Source organism: Prionailurus viverrinus, chromosome B1, assembly GCF_022837055.1.
Source record: "Prionailurus viverrinus isolate Anna chromosome B1, UM_Priviv_1.0, whole genome shotgun sequence".
Classification (NCBI taxonomy): domain Eukaryota; kingdom Metazoa; phylum Chordata; class Mammalia; order Carnivora; family Felidae; genus Prionailurus; species Prionailurus viverrinus.
Genome location: NC_062564.1, coordinates 156,138,994 through 156,157,055, shown reverse-complemented (window position 1 = coordinate 156,157,055; position 18,062 = coordinate 156,138,994). Strand labels below are relative to the sequence as shown.

General features: G+C 32.5%; 1 protein-coding gene across 12 annotated transcripts in view; it reads left to right on the top strand.

The window, feature by feature from the left end:
• ADGRL3 (adhesion G protein-coupled receptor L3) overlaps nt 1-18,062 on the top strand; it is an 828,952-nt gene that overhangs the window by 398,726 nt on the left and 412,164 nt on the right. For all 12 annotated transcript variants that reach the window (XR_007151634.1, XM_047856547.1, XM_047856545.1 and 9 more), the window contains one exon: nt 7,585-7,798. Coding sequence is in view for 11 of the 12 variants with exons in the window: in XM_047856547.1 (XP_047712503.1) it covers nt 7,585-7,798 (214 nt within the window). In the remaining variant the exon portion in view is untranslated. The remainder of the gene's footprint in view (nt 1-7,584; nt 7,799-18,062) is intronic.

Genomic DNA, 18,062 nt, shown 5'->3' with positions numbered 1-18,062 from the left:
GATATATATATGATATGATATATATAAGATATATATGAGATATATCTATGATATATATAAGATATATATGATGTATATATGTATATATATATGTATATATATGTGTATATATATGTATATACATGTATATATGAGATATATATCATATATCTTATGATATCTATGATATATATAAGATATATATGAGATATATCTATGATATATATAAGATATATATGATATATATATGTATATATGTATATATATGTGTATATATATGTATATACATATATATGAGATATATATATCATATATCTTATGATATCTATAATATATATAAGATATATATGAGATATATCTATGATATATATAAGATATATATGATATATATGTATATATGTATATATATGTGTATATATATGTATATACATATATATCATATATATCTTATATATATCATAGATATATCTCATATATATCTTATATATATCATATCATATATATATCATAGATATCATATATATCTTATATATATCTTATATATATCATAGATATATCTCATATATATATTATATATATCATAGATATCATAAGATATATGATATATATATCTCATATATATATAAGATATCATATATATAAAGAAGATATCATATATATTTTATATATATATGTATAAAATATATATCTCCACTACAATATATATATTTCAAATACACTGAATTTCAACATATTTATTTCAGCCAAAAACACATATAATTTAAATATTATAGTATTTAGTTAAGTGTTTCACAGTGACAATTAAAATGTATATATATGATATAAATATATATATGATATCTTCTTTATCCATTGATCAGTCGATGGACATTTGGGCTCTTTCCATAATTTGGCTATTGTTAATTATGCTGCTATCAACATTCTGCCCCCCGCTACGAATCAGTATTTTTGTATTCTTTGGATAAATACCTAATACTACAATTGGGTCATAGGGTCGTTCTATTTTTAACTTTTTGAGACACCTCTATACTGTTTTTCAGAGTGACTGTACCAGTTTGCATTCCCACCAACAGTGTACGAGGGTTCCCCTTTCGCCACATCCTTGCCAACAGCAGCTGTACTTTTAAAGAAAGTACATGATAGGTTGATATTTCATTGGGTTTCAAATGTTATTTTTTGCTGCCAAAAATTTCAGACTTGACTTTCAGAGCACATTTTTTAAAACTTGGATAAGTGTGCTGGCATGTAAAATGGTACAGAGAAAATACACATACTTAAGAAAATTATGTCATAGGTTCTCTTGAAACCTAAAATTGGACGTATTTACTTTGGGGCAGCATGTAAGTAATGACGTTTGTTTTTTTTTTTTAAGTCATTGGTGATAAGTAGAAACTAACCCACTTTCAGATAGTTGTTTCCCTCTCCATAATTAAGAAACACCTTTAAAATCATTAACTGTGATTTACATATAGTTTTACTTTTTTTTCTTATAAGAGACTGATCTCTTTCCTTTTTTAAAGTTTTCAAAAGAGCTCCCCCCACCCCAAGATTATTGACATACAGGGGAAAAAATGTTCTTAGCACCTAGTAATAATCATTTTTAAGTGCTGAAAACTGTATGTGTGTGTATACAAATTTATTTCTATATTTTTTCATATAAATTAAATTATAAATAAAATTATATATATATATATATATATATATATATATATATATATATATATATCTTTAATCTGGTGGTCTAAGTGATCATTTGAGCAAAGGGATGGTAATATTAGACTTTCTGTGTGGGTCATTCATCATATTTTTCTTTTATTGATTTGATAATTCTTCAATATCTGTCTACTGGTTTCAGGGTCTGCCTTTTAAACATTTCTTCAGTGGCTTGAAACAATAAGCATTTAGCATCTGCTCTGTTTTTTTAGGCTAGGAATATGGGAGTAGTTCACTTAGTTGATTCTGGCTCAGTGTCTCTCATAGAGTTGTATTTCCTCAAAAACAGGATTTCTGGTATTTGGAGGACCAACCTGCCTTGCTTGGCTGTCCTCTCCATTGACCTCTCCATTGGGCTGGTCCAGTGTTCTCAAGATGTGGTGACTGGTTTTGCACAAAATGAGTGATCAAGAGAGAGCCTCAGGCTGCAGTATCTTGTTAATGAACTACTTTTGGAAATCACACACTCATTTCTACCACATTATGTCCATTAGAAGTGAGTGCCTAAGTAGTGTCTTTTCAAATGAAAAGGGAATAAAAATGGAGAACTGTCAAAGAATTGTAAACATATTTGAAAACTGCCATATGGACCTCTTTAAGAAAATCTGTATTTCCCTCCCTAGGTTATTTTATCTACTGCTCTGATTTCAGATACTACTACCTTACAATTTTCAAATTTATAAAGATCTCCTTTCTGAGTCATTAACCTGTATTCAACTTCCTACCAGATTCTGTTCATGACACGATAATCTAGCCATTTGCTTATGCCAGAAGCATGGTAGTTATTTTTGTTACCCTCCCTTTTATTCTTCTTGTTCAGCCAATCACCAAATCATGCAGTTTTCTTTTTGTTCCTAAATATAGATCAAATATGTTCTCTGTCATTATTCATTGAAAGCAATCATCTTGTCCTTACTGCCACAAAATAGCCTTCTGTTTTGCATTCTCTTATCCATTCTTAAAAAAAAAAATTATTTGGTAGATTTAATTCTATTTCAATACACAGGATTTGGGTTAAACAAAGCACAAAGGTAAAGGAATGGAAGATAAACACAAACATAAGCTGTTTTGCTAATATTTTTATATTCATAACAAACATATAGAGCAGGCTGAAGATTTCAGTCTCTGCTAAATGCAGATTAGGCTACAGGCTTTATTTTTTTGAATGGGTTCTTAAGTATGTGGAATAATTCATGGAAAATCCAACCAGAGTTAAATAAGGCATTGAAGACTTGACCTGGGGAAATGCACACGTGCTTGTGCACGCATGTGCATGCAAACACACACACACACACACACACACACACACACACACACAGATTCATCTGTCCTATAAGTAAGTTTCCTTATCCTCAAAGCAGTGTTAAGTGGTAGGCAGCTTAGTCTGTTTAATCAGATTCTTCCTTGAATAGATCCACAGAGCCTCTCTCTGTGGGACTCCTCTCCTCCTTAGTGGCTATGGATATTCCAACTTCTGCAGCCATCCCCTTCTTCTCTATAGCTACCCAGTACACCACTTCATGTCCTTACCATAGTTTTAGCCTGTATTCTACTTCTGAACCCAATTAATAGTTGAAAATTGTTTATGTTATTCTGACTTCTTAAATTCACCACATTTAAAACATAATTAATTACACCGGTTTATGCTCTCACTCAACTAACTGGCTGCTTGCCTCTGTGTCTGTGTTTAGCCTTATTCTTATTGACAGATATCCTGTGCCCTAAAATCCTATGTCTCAAGTAACATTCCCTTCTTTGAAAGCTCCCCTCTAAAACCCTAAGGTTCTCCTAGCAGGTCTCTGAGCCCCGTACTTGGTTGGGATCTATAAAGAATCATTTGACTAGTATTTGGCCACCAGCTTTTACTCTCTGCCTTCACCTCTACCTCCTGTCCCTAGACCGATGTCTTTGTTATTACCATCCACAGTTCACCAAGGACTTAGGGCATTTTGAGTCAAACATCACCAAGAAGGCTTAACAGTAGAAGAGAGAGGCCAAAGAGAGAAAGAAGAGGTTTCAACAACAGAGTGGTTGAGGCCTCAGAAAAGCAAAACATAAAAGTAGTTTGTGCTGCAAACAAGTGAGCAAGAAGAGGGGGTTTCTTCTCTTGTTATTTAATCCCTGGTCAGGAGCACTTTTCATTAGGTGTGTGTTTGCCATGGAACGTGGGCAGTTGCTGAGTTTCTGGCCATCTTAGAGGAGAAGATTAATTTCATCCATGACTCCTCAGTTCCATGGTCAGTGGGTAGTTCCATAGTATATACTACATAGTACCCAGTTATCAGATTTTACATCTGAAATTTTTCCAGTTTATTCAGCTAATACCTATTACACATCAAATTATAATACTCTATTTTTTGTTATAACAGATTAACAAATGGAATAAAAGTGAGAAGGAGTTCTAGAATATGCCTTCTTTGCCTCACATTATTTTTCCACAGCCACTTCACAATGCCCAATGTAACATTACTCTGATACGGTATGTAATAGATGATTTCACGGACTCTCCTGCATTTGAATTGTTGACATTTTCCATGTCTTAATCTTTAGGGAAAATCTGTCTCTTGTTAGCACGGTAACTGAATGGTTAAAAAACAAGAAACAACACAACTTTTAACTTAAAGCATATTTTTCCCCCATTGGACTTTCGTTGCTGATTAAAGCATTTAGCAACATAATTAAAAGTAATTTAAATAGCTAATTAGATAATGTTATAGTTTCCAGTAATACATTCCTTTAAACAAAGCATCCATCATTTAGGAGTGCAGTTTATCACTAGGTTACTGATACAAATGCAATTATATGTTAAATGGAAGAAAGCATCCACAAATCAACTCTGGCTCTCTGTAAAAATTGCCATATATATATATCACTTTTGCATAATTCTTACAGGGTCAAAAGAGATACATGGAAAATCTTGCCCTCCACATTTTAGTTGACTTTGCAACTGTTTAGTGTCTGGTTCTAAATCATATTTTTGACAGTTGAGAACCAGAATAAAGCTATGTCTACATACACATGTTTTGACAAAAATTGATGAATTTAATTAACCAAATTGTCCACTTAGTCAAACAGATGCTTTGACTGTATGATTTGCTTATTTGTTTTGTTTCCTTGTTAAATTAGCTTGTTTTTTTTTAAACTTAATTTAACTTAATTGTTTAAGTTAAAATATAGCCAGATCAATTCAATGTTTGGAAGCAGTTTCAATGGTATTTTTTAAATAGTTATACTGAAGTTAAGAAACAAATTGCCTTTTAGCAAATGCTAAAAAATTTACTAGAAATTCTGATTTCAAAATGTTTTATTAAAAACAAAAAATAAAAACACCAAAGAAACAAAAACAACCTCTATGATCCCATTTAAATTGACCAAATCAGGAAACTGGATTGCCAAATTGGAATATTTTTATCATTCAATGATTCCATTACTTAAAATACTAACTACAGTAATGAAAATATCTTTATCCTTAAAAATAGAATCTCACTATTAAAAAGGACTTCATGTTTTAACAGCCATCTAATTTCAGAGTGATAGATAAACAAGGATATTTTATTTTAGAAACAATAGAAATGCATTGTCTCTCTAGTGTGGGAATACCCTGTCAAAATTTTGGCTCAAGACCAAATGTTAAAAATAATGTTACAACCAACCTCTAATTATGTTAACTCTCCCATGAATGCTGTGGATGTGCTAGATTCTTGTGTGTGTGTGTGTGTGTGTGCGCGCACGCGCATGTGTGTGTATGTGTGTGTGTGTGTGTCTGTGTGTGTGAGAGAGAGAGAGAGAGAGAGAGAGAGAGAGAGAGAGAGAGAGGACACAAAGGAGATGTTGAATGACAACCAGAATGGAATTACCTGTGTGTGCTTCTTGAGAACTTTAAGTGACCTGCTCACAAGTTATGCATGGGGTGTATGGTACAGTTATAGCTTTTCCAAAACATTATAGAAATGAGGTAAAAACTAATGTCATTCTCAATTTTGAAATAATAGTTATGGTTTCACAAACCAAATATTTCCTCTAAGTTTCAAGTGAAAATATTTATAGAATAAAATTTCTCTCTTACCCACCTCTACTCTATTTTCACTTCCTTGTTCCTCTCCTCCCTTCCTTTCCTTTCACATTTCATGCTTAGTAAGAGAGCCACAAGAAAAGTTGCATATATTTATTTAAATACATATTTTATATATGTACACATTAGTGAATTAATAAAATATTAATGCATATTTATACCTCCAATTTATCTCCATAATTAATTCTCTTATGTCGAAATCAACTTATTAGATAGTTGGTAAACACTTAATTGAGAATTTCAATTCTATGCTTTTAAAAGAAAACCTGAGTTATTACAATTAAACATTTGACTTTCTTCCAATAATATACTGATTATGTTCACAATCTTGGAGTTGGAAACTTAAACTTGACATGAAAAGATGGGTAACTCCCTGTATAAAGATGAAATATATATGTTCAGCAAACATCTAAAATCAAACAACAAACTAAAAGAACATATTTGCCACCAATATAAAGGATATTTTTTAAATTTTCTTGCTATAAAAAGAACTTTTACAATAGCAAACCATGTATAAATATAAGCAAACAATTCATAAATAAAAGGAATATGAAGGGTTGATAAACATATGAAAATATGTTTCATTGTACAAATAGAATACTGAAAAAATTTAAAAAGGCACTGTATCATTCTTTGTCTACCGCATTGGCAAAATTTAAGGGAATTGGTAATATGTAATTTTGAAATGAAAAGTGATCCTGGTAGAGCTGTGCATATTTATTAAGTTTTTTGGATATCTAGTTGTTGACATTTGCCAAACTTGAAATGTATTTCCCTCTTGATCCACCAATTTCATTTATGGTATAAAAATATACCATAAAATATATTGGGATAACTATATTTTTTTCTAAAATACTATAGCTAAGGTATACAGATATGTTTATGCTTTTTTGCAGTATTATGACTAAAACACTCGGACATTCCCAAATGCCCATCAACATAAGATCAATTGTATAATGTTTATAGGTATATATAATGCAGCCATTAAAACTGAGGGCTACAATACACAGATGAAAAGAGATATCCATTAAATTAATAAATAGATAAAGGTATCAGACAACATGTGTAGTGTGCTATACCTGAATAAAATGTAAAAAGGAGTAGGAGGAACCATACAATGTCTATTTGTTTTTTCTGTAGAAAATTCTAGTAGGAGAGTCATCACAGTTCTAACTGGTTATCTCTTGACAGTGGCAGTGGGGGCTGGGGAAAGTATGTGGAGGGAGCTGAAGGAAAATTTATTTTTTCTCCATACAAATCTCTATTTTCTTGTAGAACACTTATTATCCCTACAATTAAATCATAAAGTGCACTGATTATGTTAATTATTACTGAAAAATGAAAACTGTTTTAAAGTTGAAATAGAATACTTAAGACGATATGACTCAACAAAAATGCAATTTGGGGGTAATACTTTCTATAAAATAAAACAAAACACATGCATGATACCCTTGAGATTTACTTGAGAATCTTTCTCTACAAACTGGATAATATTTTTGAGTGGGGGAGAGGAGGGTAATATTTCTTTATAGTCTTTATTTCATATAACAGCCAAAATTTTAGAAAATCCAGAGGGTTTTTTTTCCCCATGTATACGAAAACTGTATTAGATAGTATTTTTAAGAAATATCTGTTATTCTTAGATTTTTAAAAATAAAGTTATTGAAGTGAGAAATATTCTATTTTAGTTAAAATTGTTAATTGCGCCCGGTTTGTGTTTTTGGTGTTAGTTTATCTCAAACACTGGATAGGCAAACACGTGTACTTCTCCTTTGTGCATAATAAAGACGACTTACATTTCTTCTTCCTCCTTCTTGTAGCTTTCAGCCGTGCCCCAATTCCGATGGCTGTGGTCCGCAGAGAGCTCTCCTGTGAGAGCTACCCCATTGAGCTCCGCTGTCCAGGAACAGATGTCATCATGATAGAAAGTGCCAACTATGGGAGGACTGATGACAAAATTTGTGACTCTGACCCTGCTCAGATGGAGAATATACGATGCTATCTGCCAGATGCCTATAAGATTATGTCCCAAAGGTATGATACTTCTAATAATCTTTTTCTTGGACGCATTTAATGTAAGCTCTCAGCCTGCATCTATGTGACCTATTGACCTTAAGTAAGAACACAAATAGTATGTGTGTTTTAGAATCATTTGAACTACTTTTTCCATATCAAATTAGTTCCCCATATTACTAAAATGCTAGTAATAGAAATTGCAAATGGCATTTGGACGTTATTAAAATTTATTAGATTAGTTATTAAGTTGCCTGGCCTACTCTGAGTGCTTTGGAACTGGGCTGATTAGATGAGAAACTGAATTTATTTTTCACAGTTTTCAAAAACAGACTTTTATGTAATTTTCTCTAGAAGCTACAGAAAAATTATTTTAATGCTAATAAATATTTCCTTTCAGTGTAGGAAAAAGAATAAAAATTAATAAGCAATTTTTATAGCCATTAATCAAAATGTAGTAAAAGGCTATTGATTCATGATTTTTTTGGCCTTGAAAACAATGAAAAATTATTTCTTTATTATTTAGTTTATGTAATTCATTTAAACAAATCAAAATATTACCATATTCAAATAAGGTAAGTTAAGGTATCATATGATATCACTGGAAAAGGAAAAGAAGGTCTTCAATTCTGCAGAGACTGGTCAATAGGAATCCATACTGTAAAAGGTTTAAATTATACTAAAATTATTTGATAAATTGGCTAAATATTACATAGCTTACAAATAGTTGTTCACTATTACTATGATTTCTTAGAAATTAGTGAAGTCATTAATTTACTATAAGCATTCATACTTTCTGACTATATGCTCACAAAGTAATTTTTAAATAATTAATCAAATGACCTATCTAGTGAATTTTTTTCATAATTTTTCTATTTAGACACTTCTTCCATTATTTCAAGTGTTCTTAAAATATAGGGAAAATCATAACATATGTAAAAATAAACAAATTTAAGTACATAAAAACAAAATCAATAACTTTAACCTTTTGTCTTCTCGATGCTTAAAATTCTGATATCTATGTGTGTGATCAATAAATTGGTAGAATCACTATCTTATTTTCTATAAATTACTGTTATATAGGTTATTAATTGAAATTACAATATGCCAGGTTTTTGACCAAAGCATCTGTATTACACTTGAAGGATAATGGTCTCTCTGAGCAAATCTGAGGGCTTTTGTTTGTTTCTAAAACCTAAGTCATGATAAGGTGAGTATTAATGAGAAATAAAATTTTTAAATTAGGGATTCCTCTTGATATAAGTTCATTTGGTTTCATTTGGTTCTTCATGTGTTTCTCTCTCATTGTGGATCTCTTCTTGTTACACATTTGACCTGCCTCCAACTATAATTAAATTTTCTGATGATCTGCTTAAAAAAGTTGAATTATCATCGTGCGCAAGGTGGTAACAAGTCTGTCCTGCCTGGTTTTCCATGAGTAGAATGAATGGGCACTGTGACTAAATTGTTATTTTATTTGTTTCTGTCAGAACAACATACAAAAATGGATTCTTTGAATCCATTTGAAGTGTGGGTTGAGGAGGAAATTCTGCTTTTCAGTGGTTATTAGCTTTTGATTTCAATGTAGCAGAAGCATTAACTTCACTAGCTCTTTGATCTCTTTATGATTTTCATTGAAAATGTTTTAATCCTTTTATTGATATTATTAATGGCTCCCAAAATAAGCCCTTAATCTTATAATTATTGCAAAAAAAGTTACAATGGATCCTCTCAAGCGGCTGAATTAGATGGGATGTGTCTGGAAAGTGACAAATCTGCAGAGTGAAATGGCTTTAAGCACCCTGAGTGAGTCATTTGTGGAAGCCCCCCTGGTGGTTTCTCAAAGTGAGAATTGTCAGCTGAAATAACTGTGGTTGATTTTGTGTGGAGGCAAGTTCCTTGGTTGTATCTTGACTATTAAATGTACTACATTTACACTTGGTCAAAATAAATGCTTTTGACTCTTGGATAGATGAAATTAGGTTACATCTTGCAAGTTCCCAAGAGATGAGATGGCCATGTCTGTTTAAGCTGCTTTATAATTAATGAGCTTTCACTGTCATGCCAGTGACAGCATGTTAAATAATGCTAATAATTTCTAATTATGATATGGATGTATCATATTCATAATGATATGTACAGTTTAAATAATGCATTTGAAACTAAAATTATGAGGAAACTTCTTCTAAAAAATATCTTAGATAATTATTGTTTTCTCTCATTTAAATTTCTAGAAAGGCATTATATTGGTGTCTAAACATTTTTAAGCATGTCTCTAGATTGGAGGATTATTATTACAAAATGTGAAAGGTTTTTGTGTATCCTTGCATAACCTTGTTAAAAAGGTTTTGTAACTTACTTCAGCCTCATGAATTAGCTGGATGTCACAGGCAAGGACAGGCATGAAATATTATCCATGTAGATGTTTGAATACACATTGAACAAATACATACATAAAATTGTTACTTTTATGTATGTATTTATAACAATAACTGTTAGTTATTTTGATTTCCTTGTCTTTCCCCAGGAAAACTATGCAGTCTGATATCTGCTCCAGGAGAGCCAGATTCCTCACTGCTTTTCAAATTACACCTTGTGTAAATCCAAGTGTGTTCTTGTACCATTTTGCCTTCATCCTCTCTGAAAGTTCTGTGCTTTTACCTCTTCTTTCATTATCCTACTTAGAAGACCTCTTAAACTGTCAGAGCACATTTCTTTATCCTTCTTGGAACTTCTAATCTCACTTGCTATTATCTACATCCTTCTTTATTGTATCTAAACATTAATAAACCCATATTATCACATCCTAGACAATTGCCTTGTCTAAAGTAAATTGTAGGCTTCTAGAGGGCAGACTTTCTGTTGGTTTTACCTAAAACTAACTTTTTATGTTTAATGCTATGTAAATGAATAAGTAAATCTGCTCTCCAATTGTGTGATGCCACTTGGAAGCTTTCTTATTTCTGAATGATTTTTGTTTCTTTTTGTGTTACATTTACACACTTCAGCGAGTTTTAAAAAATGGTATATACAGCTTTAGAATCTAAATGTGAAAATGACTGTTGGCAACTGATAACTGCAGAAATTTTACATTTTGAATTCAGCTGAGGTTTCAAGCTATCTTCAGTTATTAATAGATGTATTTCCATTTTTAACTCCACTAACACTTGAAAATACACAACATGAAGTTCACCATGACAACTTTGGAGTTTGGTGGATAAATAAGCTGGGCATGGTCCCTGCCCACAAAACTATAGCTCTTTGGCAGATAAAAGTAAACAGCTAGATTGTTTGCTCAATATTTTATTTTTATCTCATTTACATTTATTGAGTTCAAAAAAAGGAAAGCTCTTTCAGCTAGATAATATTAAGGAATGTTCATTGAAGAGAGAATGTTAAGCTGATCCTTGAAGGATGGCAGCATTGGTGGAACCAGAAGAGACCAAAGTGATAGTAGATATATAAAATATGAGTGCCTGGGCACCAAAAAAGAACATGAGGAAACAGATTCCCTTCAATAACACTTCATCCATCCTGTTCTGCCTTGGCTTCAAAAGCTTATTGGTGTTTGTTGGGCACTATTAATCTCTCTAAAGCTTCCCCAAATGTCCCAGTACTTGAGGCCAGCTCCCCACCAACCTCCCCATAGATGTGGTGCACATGCTTTTAAGAAATCTTGATCATTCAGGGGCGTATGGGTGGCTCAGTTGGTTAAGGGTCCGACTTGGGCTCAGGTCGTGATCTTGAGGCTCCTGAGTTTGAGCTCTATATCAGGCTCTGTGCTGACAGCTCAGAGCCTGGAGCCTGCTTCAGATTCTGTGTCTCCCTCTCTCTCTGCCCCTCCCCCACTCATGCTGTGTCTCTCTCTCAGAAATAAATAAATAAACTTTAAAAACAAAAAGGAAATCTTGATAATATGATGATTAACTTGATGCTATCTATCCCCTTGTCAATACAAAGTCCTATTGGAGTTATTCTTTATAGTTGGACATAAATTCCATCTAAATGTGGGAAGCTTGAATATTGTATGACATGCTCATCCCAACTCTTTGGACACATATTTTGAGTATGTGGTATACAGTCTTACTTTATGTAGAATTGCTTACACTTTTCAAATTGAAAAGGCATTTGCAAACAAGTATATATGTGTACATAGTGTATATTTATTGAGGTATAATATACATATGGGAAAGTGCACAGATCATAAATATATACAACTTAATGAATTTTCACAAACCCAGCTCATCTAAACAACAACCAGCTGAAGACACAGAACATTAACAGCACCTCCGATGTGGCCCTTTCTGCTCTGCACCAGCCATACTCTACATCCCTGTGTTTTGCTGCTACTGAAATCAGTTTTGCCCATTTTATAATTTAAGTAAATGAATTCATATAGTATATGATTTTTGATGTCTGGCTTCTCTCATTCCTTGCATTCATTTTTATATATAACTTTACTGAAGCATTTTTACACATTGTATAATTCACTCATTTCAAGTGTATGATTTTTTAAAGTAAATTTACCACTTTACCAAGTGATTTGATATCATCATAAATCAGTTTTAGAATATTTCCATCACCACATTGAGAGTCTGATGCCCATGTGATAATCCCCATCTCCCTCCTACCCCATGCAATGACTAAGGTATATTCTGTCTGTATGTCTGTTCTTTTGTGTGTGTGTGTGTGTGTGTGTGTGTGTGTGTGTGTGTATTCTTAAAAAAAATAATGTTTACTTATTTTTGAAAGAGAGAGAAAGAGAGAGACAGAGTGTGAGCAAGGGAGGGGCAGAGAGAGGGGGACACAGACCTGAAACAGGCTCCAGGCTGTCAGCACAGAGCCTGACGTGGGGCTTGAACTCACCAACAGTGAGATCATGACCTGAGTCGAAATCAGATGCTTAAGCAGCTGAGCCATCCTGGTGCCTCTATATATGTCTATTCTTAATGCATTATGTTTCAATATAAAAAGTGAATATTTGAAATCAAGTGAGACTTAGTGGGCATTTCAGTGGGGACAAATCAAAGAAATAGTAGTTATTTTTCGAGGCATGGACATAAATATGTTGCTTGTATTCTGCATTCTCTTGGAATCAAAGATCATAATCCAGCCATTTAACAAATACCCTCTAGAGTTTTCTACCAAGTAGAAATGTTAAATATATAAAGTAGGATGATTTTTTTTTCTATTTCAATGAGTGATCTAGGTTTTACTTTTCATCTTCTACCAGCATTTTAGCAAGATTACATTTTCACATGTCATAGTCACATCAGGAACATGAAAAAAAAAAAGTCAGGGAAGGAGTGAGGAAGGGAAGAAGGGAGAGGGAGAAAGCTGTTTCTCACCTTTCTGAAAAAGTTATATTTCAGTTTATATCAGTACCACTGCAGGGGATTTTACAGCTTACAAAAAGATCTTGGCTTTTGTTGTATTCTATCCTGGTGAAGTTAAGAACTCTTTCAATAGCAGTCAAAGAAGAAATGTCAGTGGCAGTTTTTATGTGTATGTAACTGAGTAAATGTTCTGCAATAACTGTGTATACATACATGAGTTTTTCAATTGAGTATTCTCCTTTGCTCCTTTCACCGAATTATTACATTATATCTTGCATTTTTCTTCTGAATTATAACAGATCAAAAATAATCCCTCATATCAGGGACTTTTCCATTGAATGCACGTTCTATGCAGTAAAAAGAACTGTTGAGTATAGAAACTATAATATATAACTCATTGCCTTAAGGATCACTTTTTGTGTGCATGTTTAGTAAAAAAAAAAAAAAAAAAAGTAAATGAAGGAAGCAAGGTAATTATCAAATCCCAAATGTAGAGAATATGGAGAAGTTGGGAAATTCCTTTCTGGAAGCTATTTACCTCCTTTTTAATATTTCAGCCTATTTCAATTCTGAGAATATATTTTGGGAATGTCCTATTAAAATGCTTTCTAGTACTTCTTGCTATTCACATTTAATTTTGAATGAAATTATGTTATGAAATTTGAATGAATTATGTTTGAAATTTAAGAGTTTAGTAAATGATGAAAATATTTCAGGATTGGTTAAGATAAAAGCTAAAGGGAGTTATGTTGTCTGTCTGTTACTGGCCATAGGGAGTGTTAACCCCTTGTGCAGTCATTCCCAAAATGTGGTTCATGGCAATCTGGAATTCCTGAGCTCTTTGCAGGGATTTCTGGAGGGCCAAAACTATTTTCATAACAATACTGACTTATTATTTGCCTTTTTTATTGTATTAGACATCATGCCAAAGCAGTGCTAGGTAAAACTGATGCCATCTTAGCAGGGATAAAGACAGTAGCGATAACGTACTTTTAAAAATTTCTCAGTTTTAATTGCTAATATGACACATAATAATATAACTCATATAAACCAATAGTCTTTGAGAATCTTAATAATTCTATGATTTAAAGAGTGACAAAGGGTAGGAGAATTGATACTTAGCAAGTATTTTTTTCACTTCCACTTATGGCTGAAAATTAGTTATTTTGTCTTCATTATTTTTACATTGCATAATACTCAATGCATTTGTTTTAAAATCATCTAGAGTTTTTTTCATGAACTAATTATTATTTTTTAAATCTTTATTTATGAGAGAGAGAGAGAGAGAAAGAGAGTGAGAGCGAGTGTAGCAAGGACAGAGAGAGAGAGGGAGAGAGAGAATCCCAAACAGGATCCGCGCTGTCAGCACAGAGCCTGACACAGGGCTCAAACTCACAAACCGTGAGATCGTGACCTGAGCAGAAATCAAGAGCCAGATACTTAACCTACTAAGCCACCCAGGCACCCCTCATGAGCTAATTATTATTTATATTGAAGTACAGTTGACATATAATATTATGTTAGTTCCCAGGTGTACCACATCGTTATTCAATCATCCTATACATTATGAAATGCTCACCACGATAAGTGGACGAACCATCTGCTACCAAAGTCATTACAATATTATTGACTATATTTCTGTTGTATATTTGATTTATAAAGTATAATATTTTTTAAATATATATACTGAATGAGCACCTTAATTGTTTCCCCACCTCCAGCTCTTTAGATATTTTTACACTTTGTGGTCAGTCTGAAGAACTTGACATCTTGTGGAAAATATTTAGAAGATATCACCATGGAAAAAAGGATAAGAAGTTTCTGAAAAGGAGAGTATATAGGGTATAAACACTCTAGTAATTATCTTTAGTATAGCTTAAGTTTATAAGGAAAAGAACGAAGCAGATTATGAACATAAATTCTGTCACTGATTTATTGGATACTGCAGGACTCTGGAGAAAACTAAGTGGTAGTGATATTTAGCAGACATTCAGTATGATACTTCAGTTGCTCTGTCATTAGTAATTTTAAAGATTGCTGAGGCTACTGAGGGAGTGAGTCTCCAAGTATTTTGACTACCTTTTAGGTTTCATTTTCCTGATGAGGAGACTGAGGAATATGGAGTTTAAAAAGTCACCTAAAATTATTTACTATACAATGGCGTAAGCATGGCTGCTCTCTTTGGGTATGTAGCCCATGATTTTTTTTTTTACTGTTTTTTTTGTTCTTCGAAGATTCTAAAAATAATTTTTGTTATCAGAAAAATTCTTTTCATTTCTCAGGACATCAGAAGAAGCCAGTGAAAGTTTCAAATCCATCCACAATTTATAAATTCAATTAATCTGTTGGTTAAAGAAGAGTAAAGTTTTAATAAGAAGCCAACCTTACAAAATTGATCGATATAGCCATTGAGTTAGATTTTTACGAAAATATCCTTTCCTTGCCTGCTGATTATTCAGGAATTTTACCTTTAGCTGTAGTTTTAATATTCAGGGTATGATGTGCTTGTATAAATAGGAAATACATTCACTTGTTACTGGTGATAATGATACTTGTTTACTTTTACTGTGTGCTTTGTATTTGCCATGAACTCTGGTAAAGAATTTACCTTTCATTAGTTCATTAATATTTCCCCGTAACACTAAGAGATAACCATTATTATCATTCCTATTGTACCAGTGAGGTAGTTAAAGCACATAGAAATTTTCTTGGTGACGAATTTATTTTAAGCCAATGTACTGTCTTGCTTGAGAGGTTTGAGGCTTTCTTTATTGTCGCAAGGGTGATAAAATGATAAAGTATCAAAAAAAGTTAAGAACTGTGCTCCTGATCATGATCATGATGATAAGAAAAGAAACTCATTTTCTCTCATGCAAACATTCAATCAAACTTTGGAATTGGTTTGGATCTGGTTTTATTAATATCCAATTACAGCTGTACACACATTTTTTATTATTAAAGTCTTGGGTAGAAATAATTTAATAATTATGAATCTGAAATCGTCCAGACTCTAAACCTTTTTTTTATTTGAATCAATTGTGCTTATAAAGTGTTTTAGGTAATGTAGTGCTTCTTGGAAAAACAAGCATTGATAGAACAGAGATGATTATATTACCAATGCTAAATATTTCTAGCTATAAAAATATAAAGCGAGATTTTTTGAGAAGTTCCTATAAGCCAGACAATGTTCTAAGCACTGTGTGTGAATTAACCAATTTAATTCTTCCCTCACTCCTGTGAAATGGATACTGTTGTCTTCTTCACTGATGGAAGAACTAAGGCATAGAGAGTTTAATTAACATCCAAAATGTACATAGTTTCCTATAAAGCTGTCTTTTTTAACCTAGGCAATCCAGCTCCAAAATTCAGGATAAATATTGCAATCCATCACCTTCTGTGCTTTGTCTAAAATGTGCACTATTTTTGGGTGCCTTGGTGGCTCAGTGGGTTAAGTATCCATTTTTTGATGTTGGCTTAGGGTCATGATCTCATGGTTTGTGAGATCAAGTACTGAGTTGGGCTCTTGCTGAGTGTGGAGACTACTTAAGATTTCTCCCCCACCTCACTCCCCCTCAGCCCCCTCCCACTCATGCCACTCTCAAAATAAATAAACATAGGGACGCCTGGGTGGCTCAGTCGGTTAAGCGTCTGACTTCCGCTCAGGTCATGATCTCGCAGTTTGTGAGTTCGAGCCCCACATCGGGCTCTGTGCTGACAGCTCGGAGCCTGAAGCCTGCTTTGGATTCTACGTCTCCCTCTCTCTGCCCCTCCTCCTCTCACACACACTCTCTCTCTCTCTCTCTCTCAAAGATAAATAAACATTAAAATAAATAAATAAATAAATAAACATAAAAAAGTTAAATAAATAAAATGTGTAGTATTTTTAATAAAATAGACTAAATGAAAAAATAGTTGTGAACCAGTCGCTAGAACTGAAAAGAAAATATACATGTGTGTGCATGTTTGTGTGTGTGTGTGTGTGTGTGCGCGCACGCACACGTGCATGTTCATCCCACACACACACATATGCTATTAGAGGTTGGTTATCTTTTACACATCCAAATAATGAAAACATGGCATGGAACTTATTAAATCATGTGGCATTTATTTATTTTCTGCCTTAGGATAAATTTTCAGGCAAAAACACTTAAGTACTTGTAATGAAAATGTTCAGTTAAAAAAAATCTGTGAGATAAGATTTTGTTTTTAACATTTTGGATTTCATGGTGACACAATTATCTATAGCAATACTTCAGTAAAAATTACATATTGTTTATAATGGGTATTAAATAGAAATTTGTATGGTTCATGAAAATAAAGGAAAATGAATGTCACTTCATATATAAACTATGGAAGAGGGCAGGCTCATGAGTTAGAAAACTAAATACATTACATGAGTGCTTTGAAATACTTGCAAATGAGAAAATGTATCATGCCAGCCTTTCTTAATTAAACTTGAATATAAGGAACAGAATGCTTTAAAATTTCCAATGTTTTGTGTAATGAGATTTTAGATGGCATAAATGTTTACAAAGCTTTTGCTAATAAGTCATAAAGATGAAATCGGATCTTTATTTTTACTACACTATAGTTACTTTGTTTTGTTATATAATCAGTTTATGCCTGTTTAATATTTTTGTTTTATTTTTCATATCCTCTAAAAATTCACTTATGCTAAAAATATTGCTAAATTTGCCTCCACGAATATTCTACTGGCCATAAGCTTTAGTTGATTCATTGTTTCTTTACTATTAAGAATATTATCAAATACAGCTAAATGTGAAAAAAACTACAAAAAATATAGTTAGTAAATCATTCTTGGTAATACATTGTGAATCTTCCTGTTATGTGCTGATGTGAGAGTACTTTAACTCTGAGAGAAATGTTATTTCCCAAGTTGTTGCATAATAACTAAATCCCTAATATTTGTTAATGTGAAAATTGCATTA